Genomic DNA, 25718 nt, shown 5'->3' on the forward strand with positions numbered 1-25718 from the left:
GAGAATTGAAAGAAAAGTTTCAGTCCATGAATAAGCAGGAAGGAGAAAGAGGAATTACCTGTACACACTGTATTTTAGTTCATTATGTTGATTTTTTTAAAAAAAATTCTGTTCTTGGAAGGGAATACAGAAATTATGCGCCGTTCTGGGAGGTGTTTCTATCTTGCACAAAACAGAGGACGATACATGATAGTGTATATAATGAGGTGCTGCATTGTGTGGTGTGGACCATAAATGGTCTAGGAGATTAGAAAAGAGTAGATAGAATTGGTACACCATGTATTGTCTCTCTTACTTGTGTACTTTCTTGAATCGTCTTTCTAGAGCAATAGCTTCCATACCAGTCTGCATATTGATGCCCAGGTGGTTGCATACGAGTCATCTGGGGAAATTACCCTTCCTAGGCCCTGCCCGCAGAGGGAAAGGATGTCATGGTTAAAAGTGTAGGTGTCTATCTCAATAATTTGCCTTTTAGATATGAATTAGATGAGTTGGTATAATAAAAAGCAAGATTATTGAGATGGAAATGATGGCTATGTAGGTGGTCCTTGGCTTTTGTGCATCTTAAATGTGTATGCATTTTTCATTGACACCCTTTGCTATGGTCTGAATATTGGTGTTCCCCCCAAGATTCATATGTTGGAGCCTAATACCCAATGTGATAGTACTGAAGAGGTGATTAAATCACAAGGGCTCCACCCTCACAAATGGGGTTAGTGCCCTTATAAAAGAGGTTGAAGGGAGCATCCTTGTCCCTTCTGTGATGTGAGGACACATAGAAGGTGTCATCCGTGAAACAGAAAAAATCCTCACCAGACACCACATCTGCTGGTGCCTCGATCCTGGACTTCTTAGCCTTCAGAACCGTGAGCAGTACATTTCTGATGTTTATAAATTGCCAGTCTAAGGTATTTAACAGCCTGAACAGAGTAAGAAATTGGTACCAGAAGTGGGTATCAATTTGTGCACCATGTCTCTTTTTCTCTTGTGTACTTTCTTGAATCCTACTCTTTCTAGAACAATAGTTTCCATACCAAGCTGCCCCGATGGTTGCATTAGTCACCTGAGGGAGCTTATACATTCCTGGGCCTTTCCCACAGAGGGAAAGGATGCCATGATAAAAAGTGTGGGCATCCATCTCAATAATTTGTGTTTTTAGGTATGAATTAGATGGAATAATAAAAAGCAAGGTCATTGAGGTAGCAAGGTTGACTACTTAGGAGGTCCTTGGCTTCTGTGTATCTTGATTGTATATGTATCATTCATTGATGCTCTTAGTCTTTTAACACCAAATTTTAATTTTTGAACATCAACTGACAAACGTAAATTTTGTTACTCTTGGTGGCACTGCCTGCCAGGCAATAATTTTGTTTCATTAGACTTGCATCTTTGTTCATAGAAGTGTTAATTTGCACAAGTAATTACATATTGTGTTGCATTTTATCTTTATAAAGTGAGTGAGAATGGAAACAAATATACTAAATAAGGTGAAAACAGTAGTGTTGAGACAAAGGTGGGAATCCTTAGGCATGCCAAATGCAAAATACAGATTGTTTGTCTCAATTGGACACTCATTGGATTTGTCATAACTGTGTTTGGTTATGAAGAGCAAAGTGAAAGAAGATGCAGAATTGTTATTGAAGATAGTGTCAAAAAGACGTGGCTCTAGGAACAGAAACTCCCTCATGTAAGCATGTAAGCATGTTGTCGACTTTTGTGCATTTTATTTCTTTTTTTAATATATATATTTTTGATGCATAATTGTACACGTTTATGAGGTATATAGTGCAACATTTCGATACATGTATACAGTATGTAATGATCAAATCAGGGTAATTAGCATATCCATCACCTCAAAAATTTGTCATTTCTTTGTGTTGGTAACATTCAAAATTCACTCTTCTAGCTATTCAAAGAAAACATAAATCATCGTTTACTATATGCACCCTACCATGCCGTAGAACACCAGAACTCCTGTATCTCTTAACCAACCTCTCCCTCCTTTTCAAGCCTCTGGTAACTACTATTCTACTCTGTACTGCTATGGGATCAGCTTTTTAAGCTCCCACATAAGAGTGAGAACATTAGCATTCTATTTCTAGACATGTCTTAAAGTGTGCATTCTGTAGTAAAGTAAGGAGCTGCTTACAGTGAGTGGTAATCACTGGTGTTGTAATTGAACGTTCACCAGCAGATGGCGCTCAGTCACCATAAATGTGGCAGAGCAGCTACTTCATCTCTTTCTTGGAATTCTTATGTTTTTTGTATATCACTCCTTCTTGCTCCTCTTCTGTTAATACTTTTAAGGTACCGAGACCATGAAACACTTAAGGTAAAGAACTGTTCCTTTTGGTTTTATTTGCTAGATTTTAGATTGCCTAGGTGATTCTCAGGAACAGCACTCTGGGGTTTCTAAAATTCTAGTTGAAGGCCAAAATAATGACTTCCGATGGCCTTTTCCACACAGCATTTCTATTCTTCTGTAAACTGTTTTGTTGAGGTTTTCATTTAATGTTAAAACTTTTTATTGGTCAATTTGACCGGCAATGAATAGGAAAAAAGGATTTGTTTAAAATCAGAAGACTATTTGATCATGGTAGATCTTAAAGGTGCTATAGTGAAATTTCCTTGGATAATATGTAAGGAAGATATTTTCCTTGTTTGAGTTCTTATTTGTTCTGGATTAATACTCAATGGAAATTATTTATTCGATTTAACAAAAAAATATTTTGAGTATTTACTTTGCAGTAGGCACAATGTTAGTTAGGTATTTATTATCCCTAGAGAATCAACTCCATAAGGTATTTATGTCTCTCTTGTTCACTGCCAAGTTGCTTGATTAGCACCTGATACATAGAAGGCATTCGGTAAATATTTGTTCGATGGATGGATGGATGGATGGATGGAAGGAAGGAACAGCTGAAGGAAGGAAGGATGGGATATAAAAAATGGGACAGAGTATTGGACTAAAAGAAGTTAACAGTCCAGTAAATGTGGCTAAAAGTATTCACACATCCATAGATCATGATCTTGAAGGATCAATTTTACTTCAAAGGTGTTACTAGGAGCTATGTTGAAGTTCGAAAGGTAATGAAAAATTCCCTTTCCCTAAGTTGTGTCAGTTCCTCCAGGTTGCTCAGGTTTGAGAATCGGTGTCCCCTCTGTCCAGTCTATTCACCAACACTTGTGGAATTTCCCCTTGAATCACTGTTAATTGTCCCTTTCTCTCGTCATTTCCCCTGTCCAGACCCCCATTACCTCCCACCTACCTTGCCACACTGGCCTTTTGGCCTGGCTCCCTGACTGCAGCCTCTCCTCAGTGTAATCCAGCCTGCATACTGTTGCCAGATTTTGTCTCTAAAGAATTTGTGTCAAACAATCTATTTCTGATTGAAATTTGAGCCTCTGTGCATCTTTATATTCACAGAAAGAAACCACACACACAAAAAAAAGTTTTGAAAAAAGTAATTACCTTCTTACGCCATAGTAGCCTTTTCACATCTATAGGCAAATCTAGTTTTGCAGACTCAGTTCACTGACACTCTGGAAATATCTTCTCTAGTCCTAACTGCAAACCTCCCTGTGGTCTGTGAATACTCAAAACACTGATATTTTTTCCAGACAAAACAAACATTTTATATAGTCACTTTGACATCTTTTTGAAATGCTAAGAAAAGCTAAAGAAAGCTACTTCTTGGAATTCACTGCTTTTTGAATTCTGCATTCAGTTGATAAGAACGCCCTCCCTATGAACTCTAACAAGCTTCAACTTCATTTGTCAGCAGAAAGACATGGATTGTCTGCACCCCCCACCACACGATATTATCGCAATTTAAATAATGTACATCGTTTTCTTTTTAGAATGAAAATGAAATCATTTTATGCCTTTAGAAGTGATCGTGAAGCTTACTGGTTAAATCTTGATAAGATAGATATCTAACATTTATTAACATGACATTGATAAGTTCCATTTATTCAAGTTCCATCTTGAAAGAATATGAATAAAAATTATTGATTTACTTTAAAAAAAATTTCAAGTCTATCCTAAACTCAGAAGCATACTATTTGGCGTTTCCTTTTTTTTTTTTTTTTTAACTTTGCACAGGAGAAATGCTCCTTACGTGTCATTTCAGAAGTGAGGTTGAGCTACAAGGTGTTTTACTGACAGAATTCCCTTTAACGTAATTCTCTCCATCTGCTCGAACAATATCAGTCTTTGCTGCTCAAGTCTTGAAGGCAGGTTGATTAAATTTTGTTTTGCTTGGGTTTTTTTTAATCTCTCAAGATAAAAATGTTAAATCCTTCTCTCATTTTTGTCTCTCTTGCTTAAAAACCTCAGTGGTTTTCCTAGTTCTGTTTCATAAACATCTACCCAGTGCTTATTCTCTGGCATATTCCAAGGCTGTTGTTTTGGTCCTGGGGATATAAACATAACTGTCATGTGGCCTCTTTCCTCACAGAGCTCATAATTTGGGAAGGGAGACAGATGAGTAAATAACTAACTACAATCCTGCTTGATAAATGCCACGTTAGAGGTCGTGAAGAAAGTGCCATGGGAGCACCAATGAGTGATTAATTCAAGGCAAGGGGGTGGGGGACAGGGATCAGGAAAGACTGAGCAGCAGAATTGACATTTGAGTTGAGCCTTAGGGGATGAATAGAATTTTGCCAGATGGACAAAGGGGGTGGGGGTGGGGCCGCTCCAGACTCATACAAAAACATGAGAGTGTGAAAGTTTGTGCCTTTGTCTGAGCAGTGGTGAAGGAGAAGTAGGGTGTGGAAGGGGGGATGTTGAGAGATCACTGGGGCCATGTTGTAAAGCTTACACTTGATCTGTGGCTTCTAGGGAGACATGAAAGTTTTGAAAGAGGGAAAGGATGTGGTGAGATCTCTGTTTCAGAAAGATGATTCTGGCAGCAGCTGAGTGTAAGATGATTTGAATGAGGGTGCTGGGAACAAGGAGACCCATCAGAGGCTGTGGCCATGTTCGACGTGAGAGGTGATGAGCTGAACCAAGGCAGTACCAATGGGAATGAGGGAATGGATTTGAGAGCCATCTGTGAGGGTGGCCTTGGTCACTGATGAGATATGGGAGAGAAGAGACCTAAAAATGGCTTCGATGACTTGGGAATACAGTGATGCTACCAACCAAAATGGAGCACATAGCAGAAGAAACAGCGTATGGGGTGAAAATAATCTGATTTTGGAAACATTGAGTTTGGGGAGGATCACCCAGTTGGAAATTCCTAAATGAAAAGCCATAAATGCAGATACAAAGGTCTGTAGGAAAATATCATGGGGAGAGGTAAATTTGTAAGTCTCTAGCATCGTGATTTGCAGTCAGGGTAAGGGGTAGGAGGACATACCTTGGCTGAGTTTTTATATATGGGGTTTCTTTTTAACTGTGTGCCACTACTTCCCCCAGCGCCAGATTCTGATATTGCCCTGCTAGGGAGAGGAGCTTGCCCCACCCCACCCTTAGCTGTGAACCCACTGCCATCATGACTCAAGAGAATGTGTCTGATTTCATTTGTGCTGGACATAGAATGTCTCTAAGCATTGCTAGCAGCTGTTCTTACAGTCTGAAGCCACTGGAACAGATAGACTTGCTCAGACAGAGACAATGTAGCGAGAAGAGCAGATCTGAATGACATTCCCAAGGAATACTAATGTTTAGGGCAGATGGGGGAAGAGGCACTTGCAAATTATGGAGAAGGAACTGTCAGTGGAGGAGAGAGGTTTTGAGGAAGCCAAGGGAGGAGAGGCTTGACAGTAAGGGAATAAGGTCAGCTGTGACAGATGAGGCCTGACCGAGGAGCCCGGTGACAACTGGAAAGAGGTTTGGCAGTAAGGAGGTAATGGGTGAGAAGAGTTTTGGTAGAGTGCCGGGGCAGAACTTGGATTGCAGTGTGTCGAAAACTGAACCCAGGGTCAGGAAGGGAGCTGGTGAGCATAGCTTATTCTTTAAGGAAGTTTGGCTGTGAGTAGGAGAGAAAGTAGTCACTTTAGGATTTATGGGATAGGGAAGAACTAGTGGAAAGCTAAAATTATAAGATTCTGGAAGAGTATGAGGATGAAAGGTATTAGAATAGGTAGAGGCTCACCATGGCTAACTATCTTCGACTTAGTTCTATATCCAGTCCCTCCAAGTTCACCCACTCTCCACTCATCCTGTGTACATTTATGGGACACATTCCCTGCCCTGGAGACTCATACGTGTTTTTACCTTTTTTGGAATGCCTTTCCATCCCTTCCTCACTCAGCTAGATGTTACCCCTTCTTCAAGGCTGTCTTGAGTCTTGGTCATGTCTTGAAGTGGTAGAAAGGAAGTACCTTGTATTAACATTCAGAAGACGTGAGCTGAACCCTTCGCTCTGCCATCTTGTGTGTGACCTTGAGAAAGTCACTTGATGTCTCTTTGGTTTTCTCGTGAGTAATACTTGTTCTGACTTAGACACAGGCTTGTGTATGATTCACAAGATGATGTTTGTGAAATGCTTTTGAAATCACAAAATAGAGCACCAATGTATGATATCATAATTTCGTAATAACTCTTCTTATTGATTTCATTCATTCACTTGTGGCTTTTGCTGAAAGAATTAATTCATGCAGTGTTTTTCTTTCAGTGCCTATTATGCCAGGCATCGGGGTCAGAGTGATGCCCTTGTGGAGCTTGTAGTCTAGTGTGGGAGACAGAAGATAAACGTATAATAGCTCATGGTTTAAGTGCTGTAAAGAAAAAGTAAGCAGATGAGGAGGAGGAGGGTGAATGAGTGACAGGAAGGGATGCTCTTTTAGATGGAGTAGTCAGGGAAACCTCTTGAGGAGGTGACATGTGAGCAGAGATTGGACAAAGTGAGGGGCAAGGCCACGTGACCGTCTGGGGAAGAGTGCCTGAGCCCCGAGATGGGAGTGTGCTCATGTGCCCTGGAACAGCAAGGAAGTTGGGGTGGCTTGTAGGTTAAAGGTGTTGTGTGTCATGCTGAGGGTGATCAGAAGACACTGGAAGGTTTTGAGCAGAGGAAGCAGATTTATTTTTACAATGATCACTCGTGCAGCTGTGTGGGGAGTAGACTGCAGGGGGTAGGAGTAGAAAGAGGAGAGAGGCATACAGGGTGGCAGCAGAATAGAGGAGACATGGTCTGATTCTAGATACATTTCAAGGGATTTTCTAATAGATGATGTGGGGTATGAAAGATAGAATCCACAGTTTTGGGTCTGAGCCAATGGGTCAGTGGTGGACTTAAACAGAAATTGAGAAGATGAGGGGAGAGGGGAATGGATATTATAGGGAAATGGATCTTTTTTTCCCTTGTGTTCTTATTTATGCAGTTTAGTACTTAATGAGAAAAACCTTAATTAAAGCTGTAAGGATCTTAAAGATCATCTAATTCAGCAATTTCTGGCAATGGGAAATCATCTTCTGCAGGATTAAAAAGAATACCTACCTTCCCCCACCAAAATGGGTTTTTCCACCCACTCCCCAACACGACTGTCAATGAGGCTGTCATACTCCTCAAGTGCTGGACCAGAATGAAGGTTGAAAACCATTGACCTACTTAGTTCGCTTGTTTTGTGGGTGAGAAAACCAGGGCAGCAGAGGTTATTGGAGTTGCCCAAGGATATAAAGCTAGATATTCTCTTATTCTAGTGTATTTCATGTTGGTTAGTTTCTCTTTTCGATTTGATTATAAACTTCTTAAAAGCAAGAATTATGTTTTGAATTATTTCATATTTCCCTTGTACTCAGAACAGTATGGAGTAATAAAAGGCACTGCCCCAAATATTAAATTGAGCATAAAACCCAGTGAAAAGAAAATCAGTTGTTCTGCATACAGGGATACCTATGCTCTTATGATCCTACCTGCTCTTATTAGTAAAGGACATATCCATTGCTGGATTTCCTGATAGGTTTGGGGTATCAGCAAAGTAGGAAAAATAGAGATGGGGGAGGAGAAGAGGGGAAGGGAGAGAAGAGGGGAGGGTAGAAGGAAGGAGTGGGGAGAGGGGTAGAGAGAGATACCTCAGTCTTGGAAATCAGATAACCCTGGGAAATCTTTCCGGTATGTCTGGTGGTGGCACGTGTTTGATATTAATATGAAATTGTGTCCATGTTGTCATTTTTATTTCCTAATAGGCATACGCACACACACACACACACACACACACACACACACACACACACGTACACACGTGCGTGTGCCTATAGTTCTAATTTGTCATTTTGAGATTGCCAAAAAATATTCTTTCATTTTTTTCCTCTTTAATTTTAATTTTTAAAGTATGCTGCCATAGGTATCAATAGCCAATAGTGGGACGCCCCAACATTAACTTTAGAGAAGCTGTGCCGATTCAGGTGCAATACGTTCATTCGAATGGATGCTCATAGCTGATCATTGACCCGCTCTCGAGGTTTCTTTACATACCTCTGACCCATGTTCTGGTTTTTAAGCACTTGTTTTTGCAATGAACCATATGCAGAAAATCCCACATAATTCCTGTTTTGGCCAGAAGCTGGCACTTGCAAGATGATATGAGTTAGGGGTTATGCTTTGATTGTAAACTTCCTTTTTTCCTTCCTTTTTCTATTGCATTCTTCCGTCTTCAAAGCTAGGCGAAATTGAATGATTATTATAGGGAACAAATCCAAAATCTTGACATCTCAGATATTTGGGGACAATCACATAAAGTTAGGCTTCAAAGAAACACATCTTCCTTTTTGATAAAATGGAAGAAAGTCATACTTCTGTTTGGCATGCTAATTAGTACACTTGGGTAAGAGAGACCAACTCTGTGCTTAAAATCTTACTCTACGCACCTGTAGTCCCAGCTTCAGTTAGGACTACACCTTTTGCTGAGACAAGAGGATTGCTTGAGCCCAGGAATTCGAGGTTATAGTGAGCTATGGTCAGGTCACTACACTCCAGCCTGGGTGACAGAGGAAGACCCTGTCTCTAAAAAATAAATAATAAAATAAAATCTTAGTCTAAGAAATCAAATTTTCTTCCAGTTTTGCCTGGGTTTCTTGATATGTATCATATTCTTCTTTAGGTTTTAAAGTACTAAACTAAAAATGAAATTAATATAGCTTTCTGAGATACATACTCGCTTATTAAAAATTTTTAATGCTTCCTGTGTAAACAATGCAATAATTGGTATTACGATAATAGTTAACATTTATTAAATGATTATTGTCTTCCAAGTACTGCATTTAGCACTTTGCACACATTTTACACGTTGTTCCCAGCCACCAGAGTGGAAACAGTATAACAACAATCTATGCTTTAGGCTGGGCACTGTGGGTCATACCTGTAGTCCTAGCACTTTGGGAGGCTAAGGCAGGAGGATCGCTTGAGACCAGGAGCTCGTAGCCAGCCTGAGCAACACGGCAAGATCCTTTCTCTACAAAAAATAGAAAAATTAGCTGGGCGTGGTGGCTCACGCCTGTAGTCCCAACTGCTTGGGAGGCTGAGGCAGGAGGATCTCTTGAGCCCCAGGAGTTCGAGGTTGCACTGAGCTATGGTCACACCATTGTACTCTAGCATAGACAACAGAGCGAGACCCTGTCTCAAAAAAAAAAAAACTTCACTTTGTAAGGGTAGACATTATGGTCTATTTGTATTCTGTTTTTTCTTTATCCCATTGATGAGAATAATGGCTACCACATAATAAGTACTAAGTCCATGTTTTTGGAATAAAAAGTTACTTAATTAACACTCCTAGCAACTTTCTGAGGTAAATATTACTGTCCATATATTGCACGTGGGTGATATGCTGTCAGCTGTTCACTCTATATTGTGGAACAGTGTGCAGTACAGTACAGGATAATTTTCAGTTCCTGCCTTCTGTCTAGTGGGTATGAGGCCTGTCTGTATAAAAGGTTAAATAATAGGGTATCAGTTAGTACTAGACAATGTACGAGATGTGAACAGGGCTAGAATTGTAAATTAATGGAGATATGAGTGACTATGTATAAATTACCTGGAACTGTGCCTGAACAAGATGAATGCTTAATCTGTGTTAACTATTATTGTCATTGGTACTACTGAAACATGATTATCATCATCACTTTGGTTTTGTTAGTTTTTTAATTGGCATATTTGTACATATTTGTGGGTACATAGTCATGTTTTGATACATATGTCTAGTGATCAGATCAAGGTAACGAGCATCTCCATCATCTCAAACATTTATAATTTCTTTGTGTTGGGAACATTCAATGTTCTCCTAGCTATTTGAAACTATATATTATTGTAAACTGTAGTCAACCTACAGTGAGTGGTATGGAACACTAGAACTTACTCCTATCTAGCTGTAATTTTCTATCATATAACAAATCCCTCCCTATCTCTCGCTTCCCCCTCCCTTCCCAGCCTTTGTTCTACTTTTTACTTCTATGAGATCAACTTTTTTTAGTGTCTACATATGGACATGTGTTTAACTTTCTGTTCCTGGCTTATTTCACTTGACATAATATCCTCCAGTTCCATCCACGTTGCTGTGAATGACAAGATTTTGGTTTTTCTTTACGGCTGAATGATGTTCCATTGTGTATATACACCACATTTTCTTCATTCATTTATCTGTTGTTGGACACTGAGGTTGATTCTGTATCTTGGCTATTGTGAATGGTGCTGCAGTAAACATGGGGGTGCAGATGTCTCTTCCGTGTACTAATTTCCTTTCCTTTGGATAAAAGCCCAGTAGTGGGATTGCTGGATCATATGGTAGTTCTAGTTATAGTTTTTTGAGGAACCTCCATACTGTCCTGCTTGATAGCTGTACTAGTTTACATTCCCACCAACAGTGTGTAAGAGTTCCCTTTTCTCCACAGCCTCACCAGCATTTGTTATATTTTGTCTTTTTTGGTAATAGCCATCTAAAGATGTAAACTGAGGTGAGATGATGCCTCATGGTGATTTCGATTTGTAATTCCCTGATGATCAGTGATGTTGAGCATTTTAAAAATATATTTGTTGGCCATCATATGTCTTCTTTTGAGAAATGTCTGTTCAGATCACTTGCCCATTTTCCTTTCATATATTTTGTCTGCTTTTTTGTTGTGGCGATAGAGTCTCGCTATGTTGCCTAAGCTGGCCTTGAACTCCTGGGCTCAAGCGATCCTCCTGCCTTAGCCTCCCAGGTAACTGGGACTACAAGTGCGTGCCACTGTGGTTGGCTCATTTGCCAGGTTTTCAGTCAGATTATTTGCTTTTTTTGCTGTTGAGATGTTTGAGTTCCTTATATATTCTGGATATTAATCCCCTGTTGAATGAATAGCTTGCAGTTGTTTTCTCCCATTCTGTAGGTTGTCTTTTCACTCTGTTGATTGTCTCCTTTGCTGTACAGATGCTTTTTAGTTTGATATAATTCCATTTGTTTATTGTTGCTTTTGTTGTCTGTACTTTTAAGGTCTTATTTGTAAAATCTTTTTCCAGACCAGTGTCCTGAAGTGTTTCCCCTACGTTTTTGTCTAGTAGTTTTATAGTTTTGGATCTCACATTTAGGTCTTTGATTAATTTTGAGTTTATTTTTGTATAGGGTGTGAGGTGGGTGGTCTAGTTTCATTCTTCTGCAAATGGGTATTCAATTTCCCAGCACCATGTTTTGAAGAAACTGTCTTTTCCTAATGAGTATTCTTGGTGCTTTTTGTCAAACATCAGTTGGCTTTAGATACATGGATTAATTTCTGGGTTCTCTGTTTTACTGGTCTGTGTGTTTTATGCCAGTACCATGCTATTTTGTTTACTATAGCTTTGTACTTTATCTTGAAGTCTGGTAGTATGATGCCTCCAGCTTTGTTCTTTTTGCTCAGAATTGCTTTGGCTATGCAGGGTCTTTTGTATTAATAGTTCCATAAAAATCGTAACATTTTTTTTTTCTCTTTCTGTGAAGAATGTCACTGATATTTTGATAGAGATTACATTGAATCTGTGGATTGCTTTGGGGGGTATGGTCATTTTAACAAGATTAATTCTTTCAATCCATGAGCATAGAATGTCTTTTTGTTTGTTTGTATCCTCCTCAGTTTCTTTCATCAATGTTTTGTAGTTTTCCTTGTAGAGATCTTTCACCTCTTGGTTAAATAAATTCCTAGGGATTTCATTTTTTTGGTGGCTATTGTAAATGGGATTGCCTTCTTGATTTCTTTTTCAGTCAGTTCATTGCTCATGTGTACAAATGCAACTGATTTTTGTGTGTTGATTTTTGTGTCTTGCAACTTTACTGAATTCATTTATCAGTTGTAAGAGGTTTTGGGTAGAGTCTTTAGGTTTTTCTATATATAAGGTCATGTCATCTGCAAACAGGGACAATTCGACTTCCTCCTTTCCAATTTGGATGCACTTTATTTCTTTCTCTTGCCCAATTATTCTGGATAAGAATTCCAGTACTGCACTGAATAAGAGTTGCGAGAGTGGCCATCCTTGTTTTAATTCTTACAGGAAGAGTGTTCAGCTTTTCAGTATGATGTTAGCTATGGGTTTGTCATATGTGGCCTTTGCTATGTTGATGTACTTTCCTTCTATACCTAATTTATTGAGAGTTTTTATTGAGATGTTTAATTTTATCAGATTTTATCAAATGCTTTTTCTGCATATATTGAGATGATCATATGGGTTTTGACCTTCATTGTTGACATGATGTATCATGTTTACTGATTTGCATATGTTGAACCAACCTTGCATTCCTAGGATAAAGCCCACTTGATCATGGTGTGTTATCTTTTTGATGTATTGTTGGATTCAATTTGCTAGTATTTTGTTGAGAATTTTTGTGCTTCTGTCCATCAGGGATATTGGCCTGTGGTTTTTTGTTGTTTTTGTTGTGTTCTTGTCTGGTTTTGGTATCAGGGTTATTCTGGCCTTGTAGAATGAATTAGAGTTCTCTCCACTTCAACCTTTTGGAATAATTTCAGAAAAATTGGTGTTTTTCTTTAAAGGTTCAGTAGAATTCAGCATTAAAGCCATTTGGTCCTGGACTTTTCTTTGTTGGGAGACTGTCTATTACTGATTCAATCTTGTTACTTGTTACTGGTCTGTTCAGATTTTTTATTTCTTCTTAGTTCAATCTTGGTAGGTTGTATGTGTCCAGGAATTTATCCATTTCCTCTAGATTTTCAAATTTATTGGTGTATAGGTGTTCATAGTAGTCTCTAATGATCTTTCGTATTTCTGTGCTATCATGACATTTCCTTTTTCATTTCTGATTTGATTGATTGATTGATTGATTGATGAGATCTTGCTCTGTCATCCAGCCTGGAGCCCAGTGGTGTGATCATGGCTCACTGTAAGCTTGAACTCCTGGGCTCGAGCAATTCTCCTACCTCAGCCTCCCAAGTCACTGGGACACAACAGGTGCTTGCCACTACACCAGGCTAATTTTTAAATTTTTTGTAGAGATAGGGTCTCAGTATGTTTGTCTAGGCTGGTCTCAAACTCCTGGTGGCTTCAGTGATCTGCCTGAGCCTCCCAAAACACTGGGATTACAGTTGTGAGCCACTGTGCCCTACTGATTTCTGGTTTTATTTATTTGAGTTTTCTTTCTTTTTTTCTTAGTTTTCTTTTCTAATGGTTTGTTGATTTTTGTCTTTCCAAAAAGCTATCTTTTTGTTTTGTTGATCTTTGTATTTTTTTTAGTTTCAATTTTATTTACTTCTCTTCTGATCTTTATCCTTTCTTTCCTTCTACTAATTTTGGGTTTGATTTATTCTTGTTTTCCTAGTTTCTTGGGCTACATCATTAGGTTTTTTATTTGAAATCATTCTTAGTTTTTTGTTTGTTTGTTTTTGGGTTTTTTTTTTTTCTGAGACAGGGTCTCACGTGTTGCCTGGGATAGAGTACAGTGGTGTCATCATAGCTCACTGCAGTCTCAAACTCCTGGGCTCAAATGATCCTCCTGTCTCAGCCTCCCTAGTACCTAGGACTACAGGTACATGCCACCATGCCTGGCTAATTTTTCTGTTTTTATTAGAGACAGGGTTTCGCTCTTGCTCAGGCTGATCTTCAACTCCTGGCCTCAAGCAATCCTCCCAGAATGCTAGGATTACAGGCATGAGCCACCATACCCAGCCCATTCTATTTTTTTGATTTAGGCACTTATTGCTATAAACTTGCCTCTTAATACTGCTTTTGCTGTGTCCCATAAGTTTTAGTGTAATGTGTTTCTATTTTCATTTGTTTCAAGGAATTTTAAAATTTCATTCCTGATGTCTTCCATCACCCATTGGTCATTCAGGAGCATGTTGTTTACTTTCCATGTATTGGTAAGGTTTCGAATGTGGTTATTGAGTTCTAGTTTTGTACCATTGTGGTCAAGTGAGATACTTGGTATGAGTTTGATTTTTAAAAACTTTTTGAGACTTTTTTGTGCCCTAACATATGGTAAATTTTGGAGAATGTTCCATGTGGTGAAAAGAATGTGTATCCTGTAGTCATTGGGTGAAATGTTCTGTACATGTCTATTTGGTCCATTTGGTTTATTATAGTTCAGTTTAAATCCAGTGTTCTTTTTTGATTTTTTTTTTTCTATTTAGATGATCTGTGCTAGAGTGGGTTGTTGAAATCCCCAACTATTATTGTGTTGGGGTCTCTCTCTCTTTCCCTTTATATCTAATAATATTTGCTTCATTTATCTGGGTGCTCCAGTGTTGGGTGCATATATATTTACAATTGTTATATTCTCTTGCTGAATTGATCCCTTCATTATTACATAATATCCTTCTTTGTCTCCTTTTACAGCTTTTGACTTGAAGTCTGTTTTTGTCTGATAGCAGTATAGTAACTCCTGCTCGCTTCTGGTTTCCATTTGTGTAGAATATATTTTTCTATCCCTTCACTTTCAGTCTATGTGTGTCTTTATAGATGAAGTGAGTTTCTTGAAGGCAGCATATAGTTGGGTCTTTTTTTTTTTTTTAATTAATTCAGCCAGGTTATATCCTTTAAAAGGGGAATTTAATTTGTTTACATTCGGGGTTATTATTGATAGGTAAGGATTTACTCCTGTCATTTTATTGTGTTCTGGTGGTTTTGTGTATCCTTTATTTCTTACTTCCTCTCTTATTTTTGAGGTTGGGTGGTTTTCCGGTTATAAGGTTTCATTCCTTTCTCTTTCTCCTTTGTGTATTGGCTTTGCCAGTGAGTTTTATAGTTTAGCATATTGTCATGATTATGGTTATCGTCTTTTTACTTCCAGATGTAAGACTCCCTTGAATATTTCTTTTAAGGCCAATCTAGTGGTGATGAATTCCCTTAGTTTTTGCTTATCCGTGAAAGATTTTATTTCTCCTTCATTTCTGAAGGATAGCTTTGCTGAGTATAATAATCTTGCTTGTAAGGATTTTTTTCCTTTCAGTACTTTGAATATATCATCCCATTCTCTTGATGTGTAAGGTTTTTGCTGAGAAATTTGCTGTTAGTCTAATGGAAATTCTCTTACATGTGACTTAACACTTTTCTCTTGCTGTTTTTAGAATTCTTTCTTAGTTTTTGACTTTTGACAATTTGATGATAGTATGCCACAGAGAAGACCTATTTGGGTTGAATTGGTTTGAGCTTCCTGGATCTGGATTTCCATTGCTCTCCCAAGGCTTGGGAAGTTGTCAGCTACTATTTTCATTAAATATGTTTTATGTATTTTTCCTTCACTTCTCCTTCTGTGATGCCCATGCTATGAATGTTTGTTCATTTCATGGTGTTCCCTAAGTCCTGTAGGCTCTCTTCATTCTATTATATTTATTCCTTTTTTTTTTTTTTTTGGTCTTTTTTTTTTTTTTTTTTTTTTTTTTTGGTCTGGCTGTGTTATTGCAAAAGACCTACCTCCAAATTCAGAAATTTTTTCTTCTGCTTGGTCTAGTCTACTGTTGTAGCTCTCAATTTTATTTTTTATTTCATTTATTCTTCAGCTCTAGGATTTCTGTTTCATTCTTTTCTATGATATCTGTCCCTTTGAATTTCTCATTCAAATCATGAATTGTTTTCCTGATTTCATTGAATTATCTATCTGTATTTTCTTGTATCTCAAAGAGTTATTATTTTGAGTTCTTTTTCTGGCATTTCATGTATTTCCTTAAGATTCAGGTCTCTTATTGGAGAATTATTGTGCTCCTTTGGAGATGTCATATTTAATATTTCATGTTGAATGTGTCTCTGTGTTTATGTCTACACATCTGATGGAACAGTTGCCTCTTCTAATTTATTGAGTAGGTTTCATAGGGAGAGACTCATTTGTATTGATGGATCTTGGGGTGTTGGTTCAGTGAGGTTGTTGGCTTTGGTTCTAGGTGGATGCAGTAGTGTCATATCCCATGTAGTTTCATCAGCTGTAATCCATGCTAGTGAGATTTGGGAGTGTCTCCGTGGCCTAGGCTGAGAGAGTTTGTGGTGCTGGGGATGACCTTGCTGGGCTGTTTCTCAGGTCAGTGGCATGTACATGCACATGTTGGGTCAGCAAACTTCAGGTCTCGCTCACTTGGCTTGGGGCCATGGGCCTATTACTCTGGCCAGGATTATGGGTGTGTGGTTTCTTGGCTGGCCTGCGGGTGTGACTGCCAGGGGTGGCTCACGGGGCTGTTTCTGAGGCCCAGGATGCAGGCACTCAGTTGCTCAGCTGGCCTGGAGGTGTTTCTTCTGGGTGTGGCCCATAGGGCTGTTTCTCAGGCCCAGGACATGGCCATAGTTTCTTGGTTGACCTGGGTGTATGTGTCTGCTGGGGGAGGCCCACAGGGATATTTCTCTGGCCTGGGAGGTGGGTGCAAAGCAGCTTGATGAGTCTGAGGGTGTGCCTGCCAAGGTTGGCCCGTGGGGCTGTTTCTCAGGCCCAGGACACGGATGCACAGCTGCTCGGCTGGCCTGGGGCCATGTCTGCCAGGGGTGTCCCACAGGGCTATTTCTCATGTGTGGGATGGGGGTGCACAGTTGCTTGGCCAGGCTGGAGGTGTGTCTGCCAGGGGTGGCCCAAAGGACTGTTTCTCAGGCTTGGGATGTGCTACACATCTGCTTGGCTTGTCTGGATGTGTTCTGCCAGGGGTGACCCACGGGGCTATTTCTTAGGCCCTGACTGCAGGTGTAAGGCCACTGGGTAGGCCAGGGGCATGTCTGCAAGAGGGGGTGGCCCACAGGGATGATTCTCAGGCCCTGGGCATGGGCATACAGCCACACGTCAGCTGCTTGGTGGGTTGGGGACCTCTCCTGCTCAGGGAGGGCATGCAGTGGTTTTGTCTGCTCAAGGGTGGGCTCACCCTGGGTGGAACTTTCAGACTGTTCCTCCATCTAGAAGTGTGGGTTTGTTTCTGTGTCGTGCAGGACCAGAGTCACCACTGATCCCGAACCCAGGTTCTTTGCACCTGAGGTTGTGGTGTTCAACCACCTGTGTGGGCTTGGTGGAATGAAGATGATCCTGGAGGGGTGCATTGGGTGCTGTCCCTGAGAGCAGCATGCACTCCAGAGGTGGCTCTGGTCTCAAGGTGGTGCTGTGCTGCAGAAGCTTGGCTCACAGTGGGTGGTGGTGGAGGGGTGGAGCGATGCAGCTGTGGGAATTCCCGGCAGCTCTCCAAACTGGGCTCAGGGCTTGCAAGGACTGTGGGATTCTCCAGTGTTAAGGACTGTAGGTGTTTGTGGTGGCAATGAGGGCTGGCAGGGTTCTTCAGCTTACCTTTCCCCACAAGGGGAAGTCCTTCCTGACTCTGGGTCAATCTGGTGTGGGCAGGGGAGATGGGCCTACAGAAGCTGGGTGCTTCCACACCAACCGACTGTATTCCCGTCACCACACAAGCGTCCTCACCCCCCTGCTGCATTCCAGTGCTCCTCCTTTGACAGTCCAGTCAGCTCTTAGCTGTTTATTAGTTGCCTCGGTCCTTTCTTGGGGTGGCAGAGGGGTACTAGTGCCAGGGTCTCTAGTCAGCCATTTGCTGACATCCCTCCAAGCCTTTATTCCATCATTATTTTTTATGAATCCAATGAGAGCTCTAAAGTGATTGTTCATCTCTGAACTGAAGTGGTCAGAAATAGTGTCCTGGACAAGGTGACCTTTGCAGCGTGGACAGAATGTGGACAGGTGGGGATAGGAGAGGAGGTTCTCCAGATGAGGAAAATCATATAATTGTGGGGATTGAGGCAGAAATTGTGTGTTTCCTGACCCTCGGACAGCAAGACCAAATGGTCTGGTGCAAAAGGGTCACGTGGGTTATTAGTGGGAATAAAGATTAAAATTGATAATTCAGAATGTGTTTATTATATTATGGATTCTAAATCATATTCTTAAAATTTGCTTTGAAACCCTGCGTATATTTCTGTCTGTGAGCAACCAAGTACCCTTTAATGCAAAATTACATGGTCATTTTTCAATGCTGTAATCTGTAGTCACAACATTGTATCTGTTTGAGAAATAATATTTGTACATTTGGTGTCACATAGCCTGTGAGAGAAACTTTGTCCTAATAAAAAGGCCACTGCCATTTGGTCTTGTGTTTCTAGGATTATCGACTCAAATGCATCTTGGAGGATTAGTATGAGTGTTATGTTCTCCCATCATCTCTTTAACAGGCGGGAATCCTCTGAGGACCAGGCTTGTGTCTTATTCATCCTCATATCTCTTCCAGCACTGAATACAGTTCCTGGCACGAACTAAGGATGCAATAAATCGTGGTCGAATTGAATTTTCAAAGCATGCAAGGCTGGCCACCTCTGCACCTGTGGGAGTAATTTGCAGCCGAGCTATATATTTTGAGATATGTAATGCATTTGATATTGTTCCTAGGTCCAGCCTGATGAGTGAAGAAGCTAAGCGAGGAGCGCCCAACCCTTGGCTCTTTGAGGAGCCAGAGGAAACCAGAGGCTTGGGTTTTGATGAAATCCGGCAACAGCAGCAGAAAATTATCCAAGGTACCAAATACACCGAGGAGCGTGGGCTCTGAAGCCTTGCCAGATTTTTACTGTAGCCTTGAATGTTCCTCATCCCCATTGAAAATTGGAGTCCAAACTGTTTGTCTTTTAAAGCTCTTCGCATTTTTGTGCCTCAGGAAACCTGAGTAATAGACAGTTGCTGTTACCCATCCCAGTAGTGATTTTCCACTGGACGAGAGCAAAGACGGCAGATCTCAATCTAAGTCCAGATGAATTGGATGCATATGCCCTTTGCTTTGAACCATAACTGGGAATTATTCTCCAAACACAAGATTCCATTTTTTTCTATAAAATATGTCAGTTCGGCTTTTACAGACTTCAAGCTCATCTTGGCCAGTGGCTTTTAAACCTGCTAATTATTTTTTTACTCTATTTTTTAAATTTCAGAAGTAATAAACGATTATTTTATAAAGTTCAAACAATATAGGGATATTTAAAATGAAAGCCCTCCATATTGCTTCTCCAGTCTCAAACCGTAAATGGATTAATATGTATTTCCTTAGACCTTTTTGTATACATGTACATACATATTCAGTCTAAACACACTTATTTTATATAAACAGGGTCATGAGATATATAGCTATAGCTATATCTCTCCATATATTTTATTCCGTATCTTTTTTTTACTTAATATGTGTCAGACATTTTTTCATGTCAGTATGTACAGATATGTTATTCTTTCTAATTCTGCTTTTTATTGAGACATAGTTACATTATCATAAGTAGCACACATTTGAAGTATATAATTCAATAAGCTTTGACATATGTATACACCTGTGAAACCATCACTGCAATCAAAATAATGAACATAATAATCATTACTCCCAAAAGTTTTCTTCATGCCTCTTTGTAATTCTTCCTATTGTTCCTCCCTTCATCCCTAGGCAACTGTTGGTCTGCTCTCTGTCATTATAAATTAGTTTACATTTTCTATAATTTAACATAAATAGAACCAGACAGTATGTATTCTTTTTGGCAAGAAGGGGATCTGGCTTCTTTCTCTAAGCATAATTATTTTAAGATTCATCTATCTTGTGTGTATCAGTATTTCACTCTCTTGTAGAATAGTATTCCATTGTATGAATTTACCACAATCTGTGTATCCATTCACCTATTGACGAACATTTGGGTTGTTTTTAGTTTTTGGCTTAAATAAAGCTGCCATTGGCATTCATGTATAAGTCTTTGTATGGACATAAATTTTCATTTTTTCTTAGATAAATACCTACAAGTAGAATGACTGAATCCATAAAGTGGGTGTATGTTTAACTTTAAAAATTTTTAATTGGCAAACAAAAATTATATATATTTATGGTGTGCAACGTGGTGTTTTGAAATACGTATATATCGTGGAATGGGTAAATCAGGCTAATAATTAACATACCATTACCTCACATGCATATTTATTTGCGGTAATAATACTTACACTCTTTGCAGTTTTCAAGTATGTTAGTCATCATGTTGTACAATAGACCTCTTGAATTTACTTTTTCTGTAAAACTGAAATTTTGTATCCTTTGACCAACATCTCCTCAATCCCTACCCAACCCCTACGATTCAGCCTCCATATTCTACTCTCTGCTTCTGTGAGTTTGACTTTTTTAGGTCCCACATATAAGTGAGATCATATGGTATTTGTGTTTCTGTGCCTGGCTTATTTCACTTAACATAATGTCCTCCAGGTTCATCCATGTTGTTGCAAATGACAGGATTTTCTTCTTTTTTAAGACTAAATAGTATTCCATTACATATATCTACCACATTTTTTAATCCATTCCTCCATCGATGGATACTTAGGTTGATTTCATGTCTTGGCGCTTATGAGCAGTGCTGCAATAAACTTGGGAGTGCCGATATCTCTTCAAGATACTGATTTCATTTCCTTCGGATAGATACCCAGTAGTGGGATTGTGGGATCGTATGGTAATTTTTAATTTTCTGAGGAACCTCCATATTTTTCATAATGTCTATCCCAATTTAGATTCCCACCAACAGTGTATAAGGGTTCCTTTTTCCCACATTCTTGCCAACACTTATGACCTTTTTTTGTCTGTTGATATTACCCATTCTAACAGGTGTGAGGTGATATATTTCATTGTGGTTTTAATTTGCATTTCCCTGATGATTAGTGATGTCAAGCATTTTTTCATATAGTTTTTGGCCATTTGTATGTTTGAGAAATGTCTGTTCAGGTCCATTGACCAATTTTTATTTTTTGTTTGTTTGTTTTTTGGTTTTTTTTTGTTTTTTATTTCAGCATGTTATGGGGGTACAGATGATTAGGTTACGTATGATGCCCTTACCCTCCCTCCCCCCCAAGTCCGAGCTTCAAGTGTGTCCATTCCCCCGGAGGTGCGCATCGCACTCATTGTTTGTGCATATGCCCGTCCCCTCTTCCCCCCTCCCCCCTCCCCCTGCCCAACATCCAATACATGTTATTCTTATATGTGCACTTAAATGTTGATCAGCTAATACCAGTTTGATGGTGAGTACATGTGGTGCTTGTTTTTCCATTCTTGGGATACCTCGCTTAGTAGAATGTGTTCCAGCGCTTTCCAGGAGTATATAAGAGGTGCTATATCACCATTGTTTCTTAAAGCTGAATAGTACTCCATGGTACACATATACCATAGTTTATTAATCCACTCATGTATTGATGGACACTTGGGTTGTTTCCACATCTTTGCAATTGTGAATTGTGCTGCTATGAACATTCAAGTGCAGGTGTCTTTTTCATAGAGCCACTTTTGCTCTTTTGGGTAGATGCCCAGTAATGGGATTGCTGGGTCAAATGGTAGTTCTACTTGTATCTCTTTAAGGTATCTCCATATTGCTTTCCACAGAGGTTGCACTAATTTCAGTCCCACCAGCAGTGTATGAGTGTTCCTACCTCTCTGCATCTACGCCAACATTTATTGTTTTGGGTCTTTTTGATAAAGGCCAGTCTCACTGGAGATAGGTGATATCTCATTGTGGTTTTGATTTGCATTTCCCTGATGATTAGAGATGTAGCCACATGTAGAAGACTGAATCTGGATCCACACCTCTCACCCCTCACAAAAATCAACTCACGCTGGGTCACAGATCTAAACCTAAGGAGTGAAACTATTAGAATTCTAGAGGAAGAAGTTGGAAATACTCTTCTAGACATTGGCCTAGGCAAAGAATTTATGAAGAAGACCCCAAAGGCAATCACAGCAACAACCAAAATAAATAAATGGGACTTGATCAAATTAAAAAGCTTCTGCACAGCCAAAGAAACTGTCACAAGAGCAAACAGGCAACCCACAGAATGGGAGAAAATTTTCGTGTGCTACAAATCCAGCAGAGGGCTGATAACCAGAATCTATTTAGAACTCAGAAAAATCAGCAAGAAAAAATCAAACAGCCCTATCAAAAAGTGGGCAAAGGATATGAACAGAAACTTTGCAAAAGAAGACAGAATAATGGCCAAAAAACATATGAAAAAATGCTCAACATCTCTAATCATCAGGGAAATGCAAATCAAAACCACATTGACCAATTTTTAATCAGGTTATTTTTCCTTTTTTTTTCTTCGCTACTGACTTATTTGAAGTATATGTTTAACTTTTAACGAAACTGCCAAAGTAGTTTCACAAGTGTTTGTACCATTTTATATCCTCACCAGAAGCATGTAAGTATTCTAGCTGTTTCACATCCTCACCAAAACTTGGTATGGTCAGTTTTTTTCATTTTAGTCATTTTAATAGATGTGTAGGTGTATTTCATCATGGTTTTAATATACTTATTTGCCATTTGTATGTCTTCTTTGGTGAAATGTCTGTTCAAATTGTTTGCTCGTTTTTTTTTGGTTTTTTTTTGAGACAGAGTCTCACTCTGTTGCCCGGAGTAGAGTGCTGTGGCGTCAGCCTAGCTGACAGCAACCTCAAACTCCTGGCTCAAGCAATCCTACTGCCTCAGCCTCCCGAGTAGCTGGGACTACAGACATGCGCCACCATGCCCGGCTAATTTTTTTCTATATAGATTTTTAGTTGTCCAAATAATTTCTTTCTATTTTTAGTAGAGACGGGGTCTCGCTCTTGCTCAGGCTGGTCTCAAACTCCTGACCTTGAGCGATCCACCTGCCTCAGCCTCCCAGAGTGCTAGGATTACAGGCGTGAGCCACCGCGCCCGGCCCTGTTTACTCGCTTTTAATTGGGTTGTTTATTTTTTATTATTAAGCTGTAAGAACTTTTTTACATATCCTTTTATATGTCATTTGTCAGACATATGTTTTACAAATATTTTCTCCCAGTCTGTGGTTTATCTTTTTCATTCTCCTAACAGTATCTTTCAAAGAGCAGAAGTTCTTAATTTTAAAGACCAGTTAATTTTTTTCTTGTGTGGTTTGTGGTTTGGTTGTATCTAAGAAATCATTGAATAACCTAAAGCCAGAAGATGTGCTGCTTTGTTTTTTTCTAGAAATTTTATAGTTTCAGGTTTGACATTAGGTCTGTGATCTTTGAATTTTTTATATGTAGTAAGGTCTGTGATCTTTGAATTTTTTATATGTAGTGAAGTATGGATGGAAATTTGACGTTTTTGCATGTAGGTATCTATTTGGTCTAGCACTATTTTTTTTCAAAAAGAATATTCTTTACTGAATTTCTCTAGGTTTGTGAAAAATCAATTGACCATATATGTATGGCCTTTTTCTAGACTCTGTTTTTTTCCTTTGGTCTATTTGTTTATCTTTATACCAATGCCACACTGTATTGATTATCGTATTTTTATGACAGGTCTTTAAGTCAGATAGTATAAGTCACTCAATTTTGTTCTTTTTTTGAGACAGGGTCTCCTCACTCTATTGCCTAGGCTGGAGTGCAGAGGCAGAATCATAGCTCACCGCAGCCCCAAATTCCTGGGCTTAAGCGATCCTCCCGAGTAGCTGGGACTACGTGTGCCACCACCCCTGGCTAATTTTTAAATATTTTTTTTTAGAGATGGGGGTCTCGCTGTGTTGCCCAGGGTGGTCTTGAACTTCTGGCCTCCAGTGATCCTCCCATCTTAGCATCCCAAAGTGCTGGGATTACAGGCGTTAGCCACTATGCCTAGCCAAACTTAGTTCTTTTTCACACTTTTATTGAATATTCTGGGTCTTTTGCATTTCCATGTGAGTTTTAGAATCTGTTTTCAATTTCTACCAAAAAAGTCTCCAGGAATTTTGATTGAGATTACATTGAGTCTTTAGATTAATTTGGGGGAAAATCGACTTCTTAGTAATATTGAGTCTCCCAATTCATCAATATGATACATCCCTCCATTTATTTAGTTTTAAAAATTTTTGTAGCAGTGCTTTTTAGTTTTCACTGTATATATTGTACATCTTTCATCAGATTTATCCCTAAATACTTCATATTTTATTCTGTTACAAATGGCATTTAAAATTTTCAATTTCTGATTGTTTCTCATATATAACAATACATTTGATTTTCGTATATTGATCTTTTATCATACAGCCTTGCTAAACTCATAAATTTGTCTCATAGCTTATTTGTTGAGCCTGTAGGATTTTCTACACAAATGATCATGTCATCTGTGAGAAAAGACTTCTCCATTTCAGTCTGGATGCTTTTTATTTTATTTTTCTTGCCCTATCATACTTGCTGCAACTTCCAGTACAATGTTGAATGTAAATGGTGAGAACAGACATCCTTACCTTGTTTCTGATCTTAGTGGGGGGAAACATTCATTTGAATGCCAGTTATTGTAAATTTTTCTTTGTTTGATACTGAATATTTTCATATTTCTAGGAATATTTTCGAGAATTGCTATGGGATGCAGTTAAGTTATTGGGTCTTCCTTCGTAAGGCTGACCAAGGTATTTATTTTAGAGCAGGGATCAGCAAACAATGACCTGTGGGTCAAATTTGGCCCACCCCCTGTTTTTGTGTGGTCTGCAAGTTAAAAATGGCTTTTCTATTTTTAAATGGTTGAAAAAATAATCAAAATAAGAATATTTTGTGCTTGCAAAAATTATATCAAGTTCAAAGTTTAGTGTTCATCAGTAAAGTGTTATAGGAACACAGCCATGCTCATTTACTTACCTGTTATCTAGGGATGCTTTCCTGCCACAATGGCAGAGTTGAGTAGTGGCTCAAAGGACCCTGTGACCACAAATATTCACCATCTGATCCTTTACAGAAAATGTTTGCTCACTCCAGTGTAGAGGTAATTTACCCACTACTGGGCCAAAACCATTCTGAGTACTCTGATACTCCATGAATTATGCGGTGACCTGGTCAGTGGGAATAGGAACTATGTCAGACCCTGTTTGAGCTCAGAGAATCATTCCTTCTACCCTGTGGAGTGATTCTTCCCCCAGCCTTGGATAGTTTCCTCACGTGAGAGCCCTGGACAACTCTCAGCTCAGGACTCAAAGTGGACCCTGTGTAGAGCTACAGAGCTCGCTCTCTGCAGCTTTCTCCTCTCTGGTACTGTGGCCTGCGTACTCTAGCCACCTTGACCTAGCTGGCCTTTCTTCAACTCGAGGAGACTGCCAGGCTCCACCTGGGTTCCCCCATCCACACACCACAGCTGGGAGCTCTTGCTAGGCAGTAATCTGGGACAGTCTTAGAGCTCATCTCATTTGTTTCCCATCTCTCAGGGATCACTGCCCTTTATTTCCTGATGTCAGTATCTCGAAACTGTTGTTTTGTATATTTAGCCTGTTTGGGGTTTTTTTCCTTCATTGTTTCAGGCCAGAAGGAAATCTGGTGCCTGTTAGTCCATCTTGGCCAGAAGCAGATGTATAATTCTATTTTGAACTCCCTTTTCACAGTGCAATTATCTAGTAAA

General features: G+C 39.4%; 1 protein-coding gene across 1 annotated transcript in view; it reads left to right on the forward strand.

Annotated features, from left to right (window-relative positions):
* Positions 1-25718, forward strand: part of STX8 (syntaxin 8) — a 261397-nt gene that overhangs the window by 32541 nt on the left and 203138 nt on the right. The window contains exon 5 of the mRNA XM_012655606.1: positions 18754-18878. Within this exon, the coding sequence (XP_012511060.1) occupies positions 18754-18878 (125 nt within the window). The remainder of the gene's footprint in view (positions 1-18753; positions 18879-25718) is intronic.

The sequence above is a fragment of the Propithecus coquereli genome, unplaced genomic scaffold (assembly GCF_000956105.1).
Source record: "Propithecus coquereli isolate 6110/MARCELLA unplaced genomic scaffold, Pcoq_1.0 Scaffold482, whole genome shotgun sequence".
In the NCBI taxonomy this organism is placed as follows: Eukaryota; Metazoa; Chordata; class Mammalia; order Primates; family Indriidae; genus Propithecus; species Propithecus coquereli.